This window comes from Dermacentor silvarum, chromosome 5, assembly GCF_013339745.2.
Source record: "Dermacentor silvarum isolate Dsil-2018 chromosome 5, BIME_Dsil_1.4, whole genome shotgun sequence".
Lineage (NCBI taxonomy): Eukaryota > Metazoa > Arthropoda > Arachnida > Ixodida > Ixodidae > Dermacentor > Dermacentor silvarum.
The window spans coordinates 32,291,438-32,310,315 of NC_051158.1; the positions used below are offsets into that span (position 1 = coordinate 32,291,438).

Sequence of the window (18,878 nt, forward strand, 5' to 3'; positions counted from 1 at the left end):
CTGTGAATACAAAGCGGTGGGAGGAAGGAGACTGAATCTGGCGCAGGTAAAGAAAACGCACTTCAACGACGGACTTAGAGACACTATAAAAAAAAAAAGGTGGGAAGGCGATTCAAATTTTAGTTTAAGTTGATCAACTACAATGTGTTCTCGAACGAGTAGGGAACTTGGGAATGAGAATGGGGGAGAAGTCCTTGCGCACGGCACTCTATCACGTCGCCATTCGGGTGAGGGGAGCTGGGGGAGCGTCGGACTGGTTAAATTACTTGACTGCACTGATGTTCGGGATCGGCACACATGTTTCAACTGCCCATGCTTATGGGAAATGGGTCACCCTGTTAGACTGCACTATCGCCGCGATCGGCCCACAGTTTGAAACTGCACGTGCCAACGCAAATTTCTCACATTTTTAGACTGCTATCAAAAGATTGGCCCACACAAAAAGGTTGAAACCCCGATATCCGATATGTAAAGTGGGAGTAATTCGATAAGCAAGATATGCTATTCCGAAAGTTCAGCTTCTTTAGTAAATTTGCCTTCTGTAACTAAAAAAATAAAGCCACTAGCTGTTACTTCGAGAGGCGGCCTGATAAGCCCGAAAAGACACAGAAATCAGAAGAGTGACGACACCGAATTCACGTTCCCATATGAGTTGGATTTTACTGCGTCTGCGCCGACTAAATAACCTTTCTGTGGGCAAAGATAAACTTCGCATTTTAAAGGATTAAAATGCTGAACTTGCAAGTTTCGAAAACTTTTGCTGCGCAACAACGTCCCAAAGGCCACTCAATAATTTGAAATTCAGGACGTGACGTAGACGTATAGGCGATTGTCTATCAACGCAAAAAAAAGGAAGTTTGGCTTACTGTCTCTTTTCACGCGTAATCAACTCTTACCGTGATTTCAACGAAAATAGTGCTTTGAAAGATAGCTTTTTGTCTAATGTACGTGGCTTGGTGTTTACCGCCGTGACGTTTTAAAGCCTCCTCCACTTGAGCAACACAGATTAACAGAGAACGCTAATTGCAACGCCTAAATACAATGCCGGAAATGAAAGTGGACGAAAAGATCACTTGCGGCAGATGGGAACCACGCCCATATATTCCGCATTTCGCGTGTTGTGCTTTACCACTTCAGATACCATGGCTGTTAGGCTCCCGTAACATTTATTGGGTATTCTTTTACAATCCTAGCCCTGGGAGCGTTCGTCAGCGCCTTCATGGACATAGCCATCAATAAATAAATAAATAAATAAATAAATAAATAAATAAATAAATAAATAAATAAATAAATAAATAAATAAATAAATAAATAAATAAATAAATAAATAAATCAGTTTATTCATGTAGCCTATAATTGTACATAAAGGATTGAAAAGGTAAAGCTGTCGATAAGGCAACTTGACGGGCCCTCGCTCCCGCCTGTCTGAGCAGCAAAATTGAACAGTACACAAAAGTGTTTAACAAATAGTGAATGCATCCACAAAGATAAAAAGCACTTCATTGAATTTCTAACAGGCGTGGTCAAGAATTAACTAGCATGGTGGCTTCCACAATCTAGCAGCGCACGTGGAACAGTCTTAAATACCGGCGGCCATTTTTTGTCATGTGACTAACAAGCAAAATGTCCCCCCCCCCCCCCCCCGGAAAGTTTTTCTTCTCAAGTTCCCTTTCATGTCACTAAGTATTCAATATACAGAAAACTACATTACATTATGACAGTTATACCTCGCCGCAACGCATATTACTCCCTCGCGAAAGAAGGGGTTACCGCTGACGTGGACGGCTGTAAGAACGTTAGTAGTGACATCTTGTGGCACTTTGATCAACCTCAACGCGTTTGAAATGTTCTCAAGAGCAGCTGGGGCTTCTTGGTAAATCACGTCGAATAGCGAAAACTTCAGACAGCGACCAATTAGCCAAAAATAACACTGAAACAGATGACGCTGCTACTAATGAATGAGACATACAGGGACCGGATACACATCTATACCGATGACTCGATCTCATCTACCAGCTCTTCAGGTGCCACTTTCATTCTGGCTAAGAAAACTACAATCAAATTCAAATTGTCACACATGACAGAGCATCAACGGCACCAGAGCTTGCTGCCATACGTGCTGCTGCAAAATACTTTCTTGCATGAAACACCGCGGAAGTGGTTCATATTTTGCGACTCTGCGGCAGCACTTCAGGGTACGCATTTTGACCTATATCACAGCACTCATGAGCAGCTGGCATATGAGGCAAGAGGACCACCGTCAAGCTATCGCTAAAGGGCGTGAAACTATATTTCAGTGGCAACCCGGACATACCAGCATTGCTGTTAATGACCTCGCCGACGACGACGATTACTTCACAACCGACACTTTCCGCCAGTAGCTAATTAGATAATACGGTTTCTCGTCGCTGTAACAGCTTTGTGTCCTCTCCTGTTGAGTATTGAACGTCCACAAGATTGCGCCGCCAATGCGACAGCTCGCGTCAACATTCTCTAGTAATACGGTATTCCGTGGAGGCAAATACGTTTCGCGGACAACTCTAAGACTCCATAGTCTCCGCATTCTCCAAACCATGCTCACCGTGAGAAAGAATACTGGGCTGCGCGGGTTGTCGGCGCACCACGGGAGGATCTGCGGGAGGTACCAGATCAGGAACGCGACGACCACGTTGGAACCAAGCATGAGCGTCCATATCTCCAGTATGGTGACTTTGTTACCCATGACATGCCTGGTCACCAGGGACCAGCCAGCACCTCCTGGGAAGCAAGCAATGCGGTAGAGAACCTCGCATTTATTGACTCGTTTCATTGCTATCATTCTTTCATTGCTATTCAAATGGCTATTCAAGAAGATCAGCGAAAATCTTGAGGGAAGACACTCCCGCCAGCGCCGCTGATGGGTTCACCCAGGACAACTTTTCCCGCATTTACCCGAGCCGTAAAGTCACCAGAGTGAAATCTGCGCACCTTTTGATTGGGATTCTTGCTTCTAATTGTGTCTTAGCCTAGATACTACGGAGAAAAACGCGCTTTTCTTCGTCGGCCGCCTAAACGTCTGCCCGAACGGGATCATAGCGCCCGATACAGAGTCTCTAATGGCCAAGCGTCAGTTTCTTTTTTTTTTTTGTCGTCATTGGCTGGGCCGTGTCACTGGGGTGAACGTAACATAATGTTTGCCTCTACGCAGTGTGTATTCAGCGCTCAGCTAGTAGCTCGGTCATCGTCGACGTCAAAAGTACGTGCCGCATGGCAGGCTCAGCGTATGCATCGCCCAGCGTTGAACAAGAACTGAAGCGAATATTTAACACTAAACGAATTCGCAGCAACAACGTGTCAGTATTAATTGGTCTGTGGCAGCTAAAGCCCCCCCCCCCCTCCGACGCCCCCTCCCAGTGCTTCGCACCGGGTCAATTCACTCCCCTTGGCAGGAATCCTCCGTGCAAGCCCCCCCCCCCCCCCCCCCATGGTGAAGCAAAGAAAAGGAACATCTACTGCAGAAGTAGATTAAGGAAATGATAGCACAGCGCAAAAACATAAAAAAATCAATAAAAAATTCACGAACAACTACGATACTCCCTAATGCGACTTTTCAGCGCAGATGTTTAGGCGTTTTGAATTCGCTGTCTATTGCGGCGAATAATTTGATTCTGAACGACAGGGTCCTCTCGGCGGCAGCGCTCATCCTGAGCTCATTTAGCAGCAGCGGCAGACGAAGCTTTTCCACCGGTTGTGTCGCTCACGGATCAGAAAGAAAGCGTGAACACAAGACGCGTGGCTCGCGAGCAGCGCAGGCGAAGTAGCGCATGCGCAGTGGGTCCGAAGCCCAAGACCGCGGTGGACGATCTCGCCACACGTCTGTTCGCTGCCATGGGACATGTCTCGTGCGGCACTCCGCTTTCCTCCTCACCTTTTAGCCATACTCTTATCCTCTGTTTTTCACCTCATGCTTTCGCTGCAGCCTCCTCCTTCGCTTTGCTACTCGCGCTCTCTTCGCTCTCGCCGTCCTTGATCCCCTACTGTGCTCCGTGTTGACTCTTTCCTGCTTCGCTGTGCTCGTTCGCTCGGTTAGGCCGACACTCAGCACAAGAATGGGCACCAAGAGCTGCGGTCTTAAAGTTTAACCAACAAGAGATTCTAATATAGGCCCTCGCAGTCACGAGCTCAAGCTTTATGGTGGCGCCACCAAAGACAAACGAAAATTATGCTTATTCCGGAATATTTACCCGCAGTCGTGTATAGTCCACCTCGACTAGGAACCAATGGAGGAATGTCCTCATCCATAGTATTGTAGTACATATATGGAAAGACAGATTTCTTGAAGCAAAAGTCCCCAGAGGTGGCTCGCGCATCTCACGCTTGCGCACAACGGTCGGGCAAGTACGAGAAAGGTCTCGTGATTAGTCCGGCCTTGCAAAAACGAGAGAGAATGAGCCGGGAGAAAAGCAGCCGACTACACCTCTTGGTTTTCCTCACATTTGGATTACTTACGGCAAAGTGGAAAGCTTTGTCGGTGCGGAAGAAAAATAGGTCCGGCAGTGATCGCCGGCCACCGCCTGGTTTTACGCGCGCTATTTTTGCTCTGCGAGGAGGTTTCCACCACTTTCCCCGCACCCGCCTGTACGCTTTAGACGTCCCGCCTTCGGTGTGAACGTGTCTTTAAAAGACACAGGCACACTAGCTCAAAACCGCGCGATGAAGGCCGCTGGCGGCAGAAATAGAGCCGCAAAGACCGCCGAATGGCAACGTTTTGCGGCCGCGGAGTCAACTGCTCTCGTGGCTATAGCCGACGATCGGGAAGACCAACGAGAAGCGGCCGATTCAATTACGTCGGCATATGCCTCGAGGAACTACCAGGCACGTTCGTCATCACTGATCACAGCCATGTATTTGATTCCAGCTCGGAATCAATTACAGCTCCAGTTGAAATTGATTTCCCCAAAGTCGCTCGCAAACGTGGCCAACTTATTACCGAGACTATATACCGGTGTTCGTGAGACTGATGGTTCGATATTATTGGAATTTGCTAATCGAGCTCAAATATGCAAGCAGCATCACTGTTCCTTTAAGAGTGAAAAAAAAGGTATACTCTAAAGCGTAAACCTGCAAGTTGATAATGAATCGACCTATTCAGACTTACAAAAACTGGTGAGTCCAAGCCTGACCGAGATTAAGTTTGCTTTTGCTGAGGTTGAGTCCTAGGGAACCTCGGCAGTGGTATTTTTGGTAAGTCAGAGCCCAGATGAATCCGCACGAGTATGCTTTTGGAGAGTTTGACTCCAAGTGAGCCCGGTTGAGTTTGATTACGTCGAATGTGAGTCCGAGTAAGTTAAATTTTGCGAGTTTGGTAAATAGGTCGTTCATTTCGCCGATCTTAACTAGAGCTCTCAAGCCTTATTTATGGCGATAACCAAACAAGAATTTTTTTTATAAACGTATATGGCGGCAAAGGAATCGCTAAAATGACCGCGCGTACCTTCGTAGTCCTGGGCGAGGAACATGATCATCATGACGGAGACGAGGCCGGAGTGGGGAACGATGCCTCCAAATAGTTGGTTTCTCCTGCTTGTGGTCAAGTAGTCGGGCACCGTCACGGGCAAAAGCGCGGCGAGGAACACGCCTGGGGCTACCATTAAGATGGCCAGGAAGAGGACTGCTCTCACCCATCCTGCAGACGGGGATTCCGAAATTAAAGGTGGGTTCTAATTACGGCCAATATTGAACATAGTTCCTAAATTCGTTGATGTTATCAAGATGGCCTGGAAGAGGACTGTTCTCGTCCATCCTGCAGATGGGAATGCCGAAACAGAAAGTAGGTTCTAATTCTTGCCAATATTTAAGATAGTCTTTATATTGCTAAGCTCGTTGCTATTATCAAGATGGCCAGAAACAGGACTGTTCCCACCCGTCCTGCAGATGGAGATCCGAAACCAAGGGTAGGTTCTAATTCTGGCCAATATTGAAGATATCCTGTATATTCCTGAGCAGGGTGCTACGATCAAGATAGCCAGGAAGAACTGTTCGCACCCTTCCTACAGGAGGAGGTTCCGAAACCAAGGATGGATTCTTATTCTGGCAATTATTGAAGATAGTCGCAACGAGATTAGAAATGTGTAGACTATGAATTTGGCCAAGAAGAGGACTGTTCTCACTAATCCTGCCGATGAGGATTCCGTAACCAAGAGTAGGTTCTAATTCTGGCCCATATTGAAGACATTCATATGTTCCTGAGCTCGTTGCAACTAACAAGATTGCCAGGAAGAGGATGGTTCTCACTCATGCTGCAGATGGGAATCCTGAAACCATTGTTACGTTCTAATTCTAGCCAATATTGAAGATATTCTAAATATTCCTGAGCTCGGTGCGGCTATCAAGATGGTCATGCAGGAAGAGGACTGTTAATACCCCTCCTGCAGATGGGGATTCTGAAACCAAGGGTGGGTTCTAATTCTGGCCAATATTGAAGATCGTCTTTATATTGCAATGAAAAATGTTTCGAGCACAAGCAATGGAACGCACCTAATACCCCCCTTCGACTTCGTGGCGCCTAGCATCCAATAGAAATGCTAACAAAACCATGTTGTTGTTTTTTTTTTATTTTAACACGCTGCATGCGCGAACTTTCGCAAAATGCACTGTTGCGTTATAAAGCACACAAGAAAGCTTAAGTGCGTTAAGTGCGTTTTTTTTTAGCGCAGACAACCTTACCGTGGACGGACTTGATCACCCGCAAGGTGCAGAGTATTCGTCCTGCCTCTATCTGCGTTCAAGTTACTGGCAAATTACTACGCACAAAGACAACAAAGAAAAAAAACTGTGTTTGCGACCCCAGATGACCTATACGTGTTCAACTTGATGACTGACACCATTCTGCGTGCCCTGAAGTAGAAGACGTGCTATCTGGGTGATGTGGCTATTTTCTCATCTGCATTTGCCCAGCCTCTCCAACGTCTCAACGAGGTTCTCACGTGCGTCGCCAAAGCTGGTCTTCTGCTCAACACCGAAAAGTGGCATTTCGCAAGCAAGGCAATCAAAGTGCTAGGTCATATTGTAAGCAAGGATGCTATTCGGCCTGATCCTGACAAGATTTCGGCGGTGATTTGCTTTGTCATGCTAAAAAAACACCAAGGAACTGCGCAGTTTCCTTGGCATCGCTTCCTATTTTCCCCAATTTATACGCGACTTCGCTTCTATAGCTGCTCCTTTACACAACTTATTCGGTTCTTGTGCTCCCTTTGTGTGGTCACCGGAATGTGAATCTGCCTTTTACCAGCTCAAGGGTGCCCTCACACCTGGGCCTGTCCTTTGCAATTCTGATGATAGTACAACCAGACTCTTGCGTACAGACGCTAGCGGCAATGACATTGGTGCCGTCCTCCTTCATCTAGACAATTCTTCGCGTGAGAGAGTCGTTGCATATGCCAGCCGCGTACTCACACCTGCCGAGAACAACTATACCAACACCTAGCAGGAGTGTCTAGCTGTCATTTGGTCCGTACAGAAGTTCCGCCCAGAGCAGCCGCCCGAGACAGAGCCGAAGCACCACATGAGCCAAAAGATGAGTGGTATGTATAAATGACGACGACGATATGCACAAATAGCGCTCACACACGATCATGAGTCGTATGTACAGATGACAAAGACGACATGCGCAAAAATCGCTCACAATATATATATATATATATATATATATATATATATATATATATATATATTACCTCTGAATATGTTTATTATTCACAGTGTAACATTAGTTTTGGCCACAAGAGGGACGATAAAACGGTAAGACAAACGGCGATCTGAACTTGCGGTTGCCACAAAGAAAACTTCCTCGAAGACGGATCCCATCCACAGCCAGTTTTGTCGCACCGAAGCTGTTGAATTGGGGTTCTGCAGATATGGTTGTATCAAGAAAGCAAATACAACCCTGTTATTAAAATGAATGCTTAAATCAATCGTTATTAAAAACGCTACTAAGCGTTCTGGTAGATCCATGCTTTGATAATATTGTTCTTTAAAAATGCAAATGCATCTGCGGTATTGAAAAAAAAATAAATTTTCAGGAGGCATATAAAGCGGGGAGTGCGGTCATAGTAGGTTTAGTACTCCAAAAAGGGGTCGCGTACTGTAAACGTTTGAGAAACAGTGTGTTAGACGGAAGAAATTAGACGGAAGATTGGTGACGAATACTGTTGTAGTGCAAGGTAAACCCTAAACAATGCACTTTATGATTTATGCATGAAATGCTTTTAGCTCCTGTTGTCGGCAACTTTCAAGAGACCTTGAGACAAAATCCAGAGCCGTTATCCACGCACTCGAGACGAGAATGGAGCGAGCGCGAAACGAGCACATCCGGGCTTCATTGCGAGATCAAAACGAGATCATCCGCGTAACCAGTCAAAAGTAAGAAAATTCGGTCTCTAGCCCCCATACCCCTTGTTGAGGACCGCATAACATACGCTAGTTGCTCCCCAAACAAGTTACAAAAAAAAATATTGCTTACGATTTCTTTCTAATGTTTGTTGACAATATCACTCAAGCTTTAACTTCTATTACGCTGAAGTTCAGTTTGTCATTTCGAATAGCGACGTTCAAAAGGCAGATACAGTGCACCATACACGGTTGTCATTTTTTGGCGCTGAGACAGGGTTGCGTGTGTTCTTTTCAACGCCAGCGGTCCGTGAGATCCGCGGCAGCGTCTGTCCCGCCGTGGATGGCTGTTTGGCCGAGACGAGACTTGCAACGAGTTTCAGTTTAAAACAGGTTCATTCCGGCTCAGTGAGCTTTCAGGCCTGTGTCGCGGCGCCAATCGCTTGAATCTTCTTGAATCTTGAATCTTCTTGAAGTTACGCTTGAATCTGCTTCGCCGGTAGCCATTTCATGCTTACATCTACTCTCGATTACGGGAGAGCCAGCATTCTTTAAAATTTGTATTGCTGGGCCACATTCACAATACCTTTAATTTGTAAGTGATGTTGGCCGTGTGGACTTGATTAATGCATATGCAACACCACGAGTGGTAGGAATTCACTATTATGAACAGTTGTGGCGCAAGGATGTAGGCTCTTTTTATGGGAATGCGCTTGGCAGATTGGTGCAAAAAATGAATCTCACCTTTTGGACACACCGAGGTGACTAAAACCGGCGTGAGCGCTTGGCCGACGTCGTACAGAAAGAAAGAGATCAACACCATGCTTGGGTCGATGCCGTAGGCGTATGACACGTGGTTCCAGCCGACCTTGACCGTGTACATGAGCATTATCACGATGGCACTCTCGGCGACGTAGAACGCGGCCGTCGTGAAGAAGTGGCCGAGAGCAAACTGCACCGCTGACAGCCCCATCAGAGCCTGCTTTTCCTGGAATACAGAACAAAGGAAAGGGTTGCAGCAAGTTGCATAAACCGTCACGACGGCAGCCGATATTTCCCGGCATCGTCGCACCAATCGCGCCAAGCCTGCCTTCTTCAAGCCAAACGAGTAGCCATTTTAGAGCGCAGGTCTTAAACGCCCGCTGCTGCGGCGAGCGTCGGCGTCCCTCGGCGTCGGCGGCGTAACCGAGCGAACGAGCGCCGCGAAGTATGAAAGCGAACGCGGAGCACAGCGGCAGATGAAAGAAAGGCTATAGCGAAGAGAGCGCGAGGAAGTAAGTGGAGGAGGAGGGTGCAGCGGAACCATGAGGGAGAAAGCGGAGGAGGAGGGTATGGCGAAATCGTGAGAAGGAAAGCACAGTGCAGCACGAGACTACGCGATGGCGCCCTAGTGTGTAATCTGACGGCATGCGCGGCACGCGGGCACCAGCAATTGCACTGGAACCTTCGACGAGTCTTGTATAAAAGCCGACGCGCATGACCCGCTGATCAGAATTTCGACAATCGCCGACTCTGCTCACCGCAATCGTTGCGCTTGAATGTTGCTTGTTTTGCTGGGCACAAATTCGCCCAATAAAGAATTTAACTTGTAACTAACACTTTATACACAGAGTAGTTCTTCACTGTCACGAGCACATGGTAATATATAATCATAATACGAAATAGTGTCGGCCAGTTCTTTCTGAACAATGAGCGACGCAACCGGTGGGAGTGCTTCGTCTGCAGCAGCACTGTACCTACAGGGTCTTCCACTCTTAGTACGAACATGACGCAGCATGGCCGCACTCGATCCACAGAGCGCCAGCGCATACGGCACGGCCGCGCATCGAAGTAGGCGGGGCTTCGTGTCTCTGCTAAAGCGCGAGAACGCGCCGTGCTTTTGCACACGACACAATACACGAAACTGCACCTCCAAGCCCCTGTGCGCCTGCGCCGCGTAAGCTTCGATGCGCGGCCGCACGATGTGCGCTGGCGCTCCGCAGAGCGCGGCCACGCTGCGCCGTGTTCGTAGTGAGAGTGGACCACCCTGTACATACATGCCTCTGAAATTTTTTTTGCCTCAATATATCGCAAAATGAAAACACGTATGCAGCTGCACTCACATTTCGCATTAGGGAGTATCGTAATCGTCGGTGAAATTGTCTCATGTGCACCTTTCACGAAAAGTGATTGCTGTGGTACGCCTTCGCTTTCCTCATCTCACCTCGGCAGCAATGTTCGGACGTCATGTTGGCGTTTTTTTTAGATTTGTTATTGCTATCGAGACACGAAGGACCTAGCTTATGGGAACACACAGACGACTCACGCCGTGCCACTGGCTTGGATTGGCATGGCTACAGTCAGCATGCGCTCTTCGTTCGTAGTACCTCGCACCTTCCACCAATTTCATAGACGATAGCTACAAAATGCCTAATTTTACTAGGCGCAATGTTGCAAAACAAAAGGAGGCTGAGCATTGTGCCCCAAAACGCATATACAGACTCAGACATGGAATGCGTGCCGAATTCTTACTGAAATCTTTCAGCTTTTATATATCTTTGTAGACTAATAAACGCACCTTTGCTGATAAGCCCAGACATACGAGAGCTATGAAAATCCTTAGTTTCAGTTTAGTTTAAGTTTTCAAGACATAGAAAGGAACCTGGCTTAGGGCTGTTTCACAGGCAACCCGCCATGGATTCATCTAAAGAAAGGGCTACATCGACGGCAAAGGGTTCAACAGATCGAGTTAGGCAGCTCAACCAGAGGGAGCGTCAGTCGGTGGGCCTTCGAAAGTAGCAAGAGACGCTGTGACCGCACTAGTCGCGTTGACCGGGGCTATCCGCTCACAACGAGATCATCGAGCCAGTGCAACTTGCGAACATCTCTGTGATTGCTTCTATAGGTGGAGTTTAAATGCACACCGCAGCGAAGGCTCCCTCTGGGTAACGGAAGCGGACCTCGAAGGTCATACCTTTTTCTAACTGCATGTGCCGGAAGCAGTTGCGGAGCCAGAAACATGGCATACATGCCATGCTTTGGACATCTTCGATCTCTCCTGCAGTGCTTCCTAGCCTCAGCTTCTGCGGTCACCTAGTGTAGTGTGGAAGACAAACGCTGTGTTTCTGTGTGTTTGTATCAGATTCAGCTGGTGCCCACTAGTAAGCCCGCTCCGAAAAATAACTAGTAAGCCTCGAGCAATCGCCGTAAAACTGGAGAAGCGAAGAAGAGGAACGAGATAAATTTGAATGAACGAGAAGAAAACAGCCACACTTTCACTGATGGCAAGGTGACATCTTTGGCCACCCGTTTCAAGAGTAACGCATTTGTGTCTAGAATATGTGCACCGAAAATGAGGCGCAGATGAACATAAATGCCAAAAGTCAAGTTTGTCTAGTAATTGCTGCGCGAATCTAAAAATAACAGCGCATTCAGCTACTTGATACTGTGACGGGGTGTCAAACAGGTAGAAGCGGGACAAGATTTATCAACAGGGACTGTTGGCTGAGATGGCCAAGATGGCTGAACACGCGCAGCGTCCCCCGGCGATCGTCGTCTTCTTCCTTGATGCAAGGAGGCGGCCCGTAACATCTAACCGCCCCGGCGGGCTGAGCGCCGTCTCGGCGCAGACTAATTACACGAGGAGGTGACGGAAAAGTACGGCTTCAATCAGGATACGTGCACGACGTCACGAGATGGCAGGGTAGATGGTGAAGGACTGTTCAGTGGGGTGACTTCGCCGTTCCACTAAGATAAAACACCACATTGGCCAGCATGACTGTCAGGTCCCAGTGGTTGGAATCGCTCACCCGTTCGTATAGCGTAAGCCATTGCTCAACGTCGATACCATCGGTCCCGTTGAACGTTCCAGGGTCTCGGGGTTGGACTACTACAATCGGTGTCCGCGGCGCAGAAGCAGATTCTGGTTGGTGTGCCATGGTGGTCGCACCGCAGCGCCGACTGCTTCGGAGCTCCGTCGTCTGGCGAGAGTACCCCGCACCTCCCACCAATGTGTGACGGGGTGTCAAACAGGTAGATGCGGGACAAGATTTATCAACAGGGACTGTTGGCTGAGATGGCCAAGATGGCTGAACACGCGCAGCGTCCCCCGGTGATCGTTTTCTTCTTCCTTGATGCAAGGAGGCGCCCCGTAACAATACGCTATGCTTTCTGTGGGAAATATAAGCGCGAAGCAAAGGAGCACCGGATGATGATATAAGGAAAGTTGAACACTACTTCCAATTAGCGGTCCTTTTTCCGTCGTCGCGTGTTCCTAGCTTCGCGCTAACGTTCTCCGCAGCAAATCTAAGGTACGGTAAAATCAATTATCGCTAGGTTGATAGCTCCATAGGGAAGCATCTATCTATGCATTGCGTATACCCATTAGGAGCCGAGTAGCAGCACTGGGTTGAATTGCTTCTGCGAGTACGTCTGTGTGAAGTCTTGTTCACGGTCGTGTGTAAGCGTTCCGAACAGACTCTTTGAACGAGAAGCAATGGCCCCTTCCAACTTGCACACCTCCGTTTCAAGTTTGGAAGATAGCAGATGATATCTGTTTGCTAGATTTGCTCCTATTATCCATGAAGCACAACAACAAATCCTTACGCAAGGCGCACTGGACCCGAATGCAACCGGTTGTATTCGGTTGTGTTGGTCAGAGAAAGGTGGTTATCATTAAAGGAAATAATCCACTTGTCTCATGGTATCGCTCCGCATCGAAGTACAGTTGGGCTAGATGGTTTGACAAGGACAATTCTATAGCACTCAAACGGGACGACCAAATAGACCAGACATGCCAGAGCTTTGTCTGTCTGTCCACCATGCCTTAATTGTCACGCCCTTTCTCGTTGTCCCCTTCTGCACTGCAAATTATTGTCGGTCGTCGATCGATTTATATCCCCTGATTCATAGCGAAATCGACTGAACTCGTCTTTTATTGCGATAGCAATTATATGTACACCCGTAAGCAAAAGTATACGGACTTGGGGTTGCCGAAAAAACAGAATTTCTTCGTAATTAACAGGCATAAACTGGAGTTAATGGGTACACTGAAAAGTTCGCAATGCCAAGTGTGGACTGCAGTATTTCAAGTTGCGTTCACAGGCAGAGGAAAGAATCGGCTTTATCGTGCAACCCCTGGTCCGTATACTTTTGCTCACGGGTTTACATTCCAGGCGCATTTCTGGCACCTCCGTCACCGTAAGGTTCCGTATACAGTCCAACGGCGATAAAATTGTCGCCGCACACCGTATGCTGCGTGTGCGAGAGAAAGCGTGTGATGGTGAGCCGGCGATCACGGCTCAATCTCGCGCACGCAAGGGAGGGAAGCGGGAAGAAAACGCGCCTTCTTCCGTCGCGCGCAACGCTCCGTGGAAAGGGTAGGGAGGGGGGGGGGGGCACGTTCTACTCCGAGGGACCGCGAAAACACAGCGCGCGGCGCGGACTGTATCCTTGACGCAGATGGCTTTCAAGATGCAGCGGCCTCGAGCGGCCTCAAGATACGCGGCCACCGGGGCCGCTCGGAGTAGAACACGCCCACACTCCCTATCCTCCCTCCCATGCTGCGCATGCGTGAGAAATGCCCACCCAGAACTCTCCTCCAAAGACTAGTAGCAATTCTTTCCATTAAAGAGCCCCGCTTTGGCACACCGCCTCGATATGAAAGGGCACAAGTGAGGGGGGAGTGTAAGGGGCGGTTTGTCGGTGATAAAGGCCATAGAATTGCTGCAATACATTCCCTCTCGGTGACACAGAGAACACTGTAACGGAACTATCCCCGACGACATAAAATTGTCGAAGTGATTCTCGGATGATCTTCGAGGTCGCGCTTCCTCCATGGCAGGACCGCACTAAGAGGCAGTAATGCATGCACTGTGCACGAGAGTTCCTGTTTGAAAAACAACCCTACGGGGCCCAACCGTCTTACAGAATTTTACAAATGCTTCATTGGGCACCTGCATTGTTCTTTGCTGTACTTACGGCAAGGCCCGACGAAAGCTCGTATTCGATGGCGTTGAGTGATCGTAATGCCGGGATCAGGAACACCACGTAGATTGTCCACGTGAATTCCTGCCGGTATGCGACAGTCGCGTCACCGTAAACCCAGCCGGGAAGGTCTTCAACCACCATCTGCGAAAGGTATACAGTGCGTTTTACAGCGTAGCTGTGAATGCGACTAGAAGTGCTCAAATACACTGTATGTATGTTGTCACTGATTAAAAAAAATCACACACGAAGTTTATATCTTGAGGAAATGTGGGGAACGTTAGAGACAACGTGCAGACAAATGGTACAGTATGAGGCAATTAGGAATTAAACGAGAAAAAGTTGTCGCAGTTTCACCTGAAAGGCGAAGCATCAATTGCGATAGCAAATTTGTAGAGAGCTATACGGAGTAATGATATTAGCTTTATCAGCTGTATAAACTTGGACATGCAGCAGCACCGGCAACACGCAGAACTATTGTCGACGCCGTCGGCGTTTTGCCCGCGTTCGCTCAAAATGCGTGCGGCGTTGGTGACTGTTGCCGGAGCCTCTGATATAAATAGGCACTTGGTGCCGCAGCTCAACGTCGCCTCCCTTCCCTCCCCCCCCCTCCCCCACGGCCTCTCGCGCGTCGGAAGAAGGCGCGTTTGCTCTACATATATGGTGATTGTAAAGGAGGAAAGAGACGCCTACTTCTGCAGCCCTTAAGCGAGCACGGAGCAGAACGCGCGTTTCTTCTCCGCCGTGCGTTCACTCCCCGTGAAAGCGCGCGCCCCTCGCGCCCTTTCACTCGCACATACAGCGTTCGGCGTGCGGCGACGATTTCATCTCCATTGACGTCATACGGAACCTCACGGCGACGGCGACGGCGACGGCAGAAATCTGCTTTTGAGTGTCCATATAATTGCTATCGCAATAAAATATCGCTAGCCCTTCCCCTGTCGAGAATATGGGGGTAAGCGAAGCTTGGCGTGTGTGTACCTGACCTACTACTTTCCCGTAGTTACAAGGCGAGCGCCACCGCTGTCGGGTTCCCGGAGGGCAAGACGATCGCTTGGGGTCGACGGCTCTTCCCTGACGGTTGTCCTCAACATCCCGCTCCAGCAACTCGAGGTCCGCGGCTCTTCGCTGACGTTTCGCATGGTTTCAGAAGGCCTCACGCTAAAGTCGGCACGTCGACGACGAGCCCATTCTAGAACGAATTTGTGGTGCCGTTGCTCAAATGCAGCCTGCTGCTCGGCAGAACGCACCAGGCGAGGCCTTCCCATATGGACGCTGACTCATCTGAGGCGAGGAAAGCCCGATGGAGCGCGCGCCAACCACTTTTCCTACCATTTCCCTCCGCAGCAACTGCAGCTTATGTGACCTTGATGTCTACTGGAAACACTGCGGGTGAACGCTATGCATGAAGCCGAGCTTTCTTGTTTCGCACTTTAAATATTTCAGTATGAGAAGATTTAACATAAAAGACATGCGATGTCGGTGTGTTGTCTAACAATGCTTGTTTGTGGGCTGCCATTTTCAAAATTCCGAGGAATAACTTTGTACAGAATGTAAGCCAGACTTTGAGCAACTTTAAATTACTTTAGTGGCTAAAGAATATTTGTTTGCTCATAGGACGTTAACGACAGCTACGGCGCCGGACGCCGACACCGCATGGTCTGGGACAAGAGGTCCCTTAATGCTCTCGCGTTAAAATTGCAAACATTTGTTTTGGGCCGCTTAGAGATGTCATATAAACGCTCCCATGGTTTTCCCGTTCCCTAAAGAGAACCAAAAACCGCGGAAGCTGCATATTTACAGGAAATTTGGACCGTTTATGTGTGACGCGTACTGAATGTTTTAGGAGCGCACGTTTATTATGTCCACGGAAATTATTCGCTGAATTGTTTTCCCAATTTGTATGCGTATACAATTGATGCATTTGCTTTTTCCTGTCCTTCTCGGTGAACTATGCGAGGTCTGTTGTTTACTCTTCAATAAAGTAGTAAATATATTGTGATTGACGCATGAAGTTTTTACCTCGTATAGCTTCATTGCAGCCTTCACAAGGACCCTTGTCGCAAAATCACCGTTTCAGAAGATACCGTCATACCTGCCTGGTCTTCTGCTCTTGTCAGTATATCTGTGACTCTGTAGACGCCGGCACAGTACTCTTCACGCCGTCTGAACTCTTAGTTCGCCGCTGATCACTACCATTGCCGTTCGCTGTTCTCGAGATCAAAATTAGCGCCTCTCTGATGTGTGTGCCAAACCCATCGGCCGAACCATTTTTTTACGCTGCCGTGAAAGCCTTAGAAGAGCAGGGCCACTGGCGACACCTATCTTTGGCACAATGAACGACTCCGCTTATCATTCCGCACTGGAGGCATCGCCTCCTCCGTCACTGCCACGTTCTTTTATGCCATCTATTGCCAGTTGCCTTACGACGAAGCAGGGAGGCGACCTTCACTTGCTCCAAGGCTTAAAGTTCAAGTTAACACTAGGACAAGACAAAACAAGACCGTAGTATCGCGATTACAAACAATGGTGGGCCAAGAGAATTAAGCTGAAAACTTCGTTCATATAAGGTTGGTCAATTACGCACAGGTTTGGCCTAGTTGGCGTTCAATGACTTTGTTTAGTGCACAGTTGAAGAACAGACAGGGGATGAACAAATGAAAAATTATTGTCTATCTCTGTGACCTGTTGCAAGTAGCATGGTATGTGCCGAAAGAACCTCGAAGAACATGTGCCCGCGCACTGTGATAGGTGCAGTTGCAAAGCAGTAATTAAGAACTGCCAATTTCTGTAGACACACTCTCATGACAGTATAGTCGAAGAGATCGCGAAGGCGACGGAAGTGGCATGGGTAGCAGGAGAATACGTTAGCGTCAAAAAACGAAACGCGGTATCTATAGGGATATAGCAAAACAATAACTGAACGACATGCTTGCCAAAGTGTGGCTCTTCTTAATTGTGGCTTAGCTGCCATAGGAAATTTTTCTTTTACTTTCTATCGTTTTCATTTTTTCTGCCATCATGAATGTTCTCTTTCTTTGTTCCTCTTGCTCTCTGTTTTTTATTTCTGTTTTCATTTATGTGTGATGATGTTACCTCTAAAGTCACCTGGAAGTTGTCACTTGACCGCTTTGTCCCTTCCTTTTCTCTGTTCAATTTGGCGGTACAGTTAATTTTAGAGAGCTGCAAACATAGTGAACTTGGTTCACTATGATTCAATCTTAGTGAACTGAAACTGCTAAATGGATTCTGACGAACACCTGAATAATTGCGACCACCTAGAGTTCTTTAAATGCACCTAACCTATTATAGCCCGGATATTCCTGTCTGAAAAAATAAAGCATTGAAATTGCATTTAGAAATACTTTTATGCGAGGCAAGAATAATCAAGATTGTTCTGACATCATTTGCTACTCCGGCTGTAGTTATTAGACTTGTTTAAAAAAATTGAAACGGGCCTCTAGCACAAAAAAGTCTTTATATTCGCGAGTTCTTCAACTAAACAAACTCAATACTTGACAGGTAAACCACGTCGCATCTTATGGCATTCTGTAAAACACTCAATATTGCACAGATGGCGAATTGGAATTTCTCCACACGAGTGAATGCAGCTGACTGAGTTCGTTGGAGCTTTCACCCTCGTGGGAAGCACCATGCACAAAGCACTGTTATATCAAATACGGCGACATGAGGAGGTGAGGCGTCGTTTGGTGGATGAAAACACGCGTGAAAATCAAAGTTCTCTCGCATAAGCGTCCGGTTTGGATTGATGACCTCAGATTCGGAATGCCGCGAAATCGCGACAACTGCCCAGAAGAGGCTAGGTCGGAATACGCGGCGGCTTCTGCATACCACCCCCAAAATAATTCGGCCGCAGAGGTTGGGAATTAAACCCCTGAACTCAACCAAAGCAGCAGAACGTCCTCAGCCATGAACAGTGCAACACTTGCAGCAAAGCAGCAGCGGCAGAGCCTGACTGCAGTTGTGCGTCAAGTGTTTTTCAGGTGTTTACCCTACGACAAACCACGTGAAAATGAATAAAATCATCTCGCTCACCTTCATATCATTATCGCTGCTTTCAACACTCCATGCGGTACGGCGTCGCTGTAGCTCCAAATGCGCCTGCTCGATAGCGTACATGTAACCCACCGCAAAACCTGCAAAGGGAAAACAATCTTGAAGAAACCTCCGGGTAAAGATCGACACACCATTTCAATACGCTAGAGGCGTCTTCAACCAATCAGTGGCCAACTATGCAGTAACGTAACAGCTGCGATCGTTGCCGAATGGCTGGACAACTTTAATGACGTGCTCTAGTTTGACGTGATTGGCCAATTGCGAAGAACAATTCAGGTGGACGAACTTCCAGCGAACTCGGCTCTTGGTATGCTGAGAACAGATCTTCATGCCATAAGACTGTCGGACATTGTGGATATACTCTTACTGTGTGGTTTCCTGTTTGCCTTTCCTTTTGCTTTACGCCCCCCCCCCCCCCCTTTTCTTTTTTTCTTTCGGACGGGAAACGTTTTTAATAACAGTCAGAGAGG

General features: G+C 47.9%; 1 protein-coding gene across 1 annotated transcript; it reads right to left on the minus strand.

Moving 5' to 3' along the window:
* Window positions 1-562: 562 nt before the first annotated feature.
* LOC125945669 (uncharacterized) lies at window positions 563-18,490 on the minus strand. Its single transcript, XM_049667890.1, has 6 exons — window positions 18,388-18,490; window positions 14,326-14,475; window positions 9,112-9,355; window positions 5,474-5,665; window positions 2,582-2,757; window positions 563-586 (listed from the first exon to the last, which is right to left on the minus strand). The coding sequence occupies exons 1-6, from the start codon at window positions 18,469-18,471 to the stop codon at window positions 563-565; spliced, it is 870 nt and encodes a 289-aa protein (XP_049523847.1). The 5' UTR covers window positions 18,472-18,490.
* Between the last annotated feature and the right edge of the window lie 388 nt (window positions 18,491-18,878).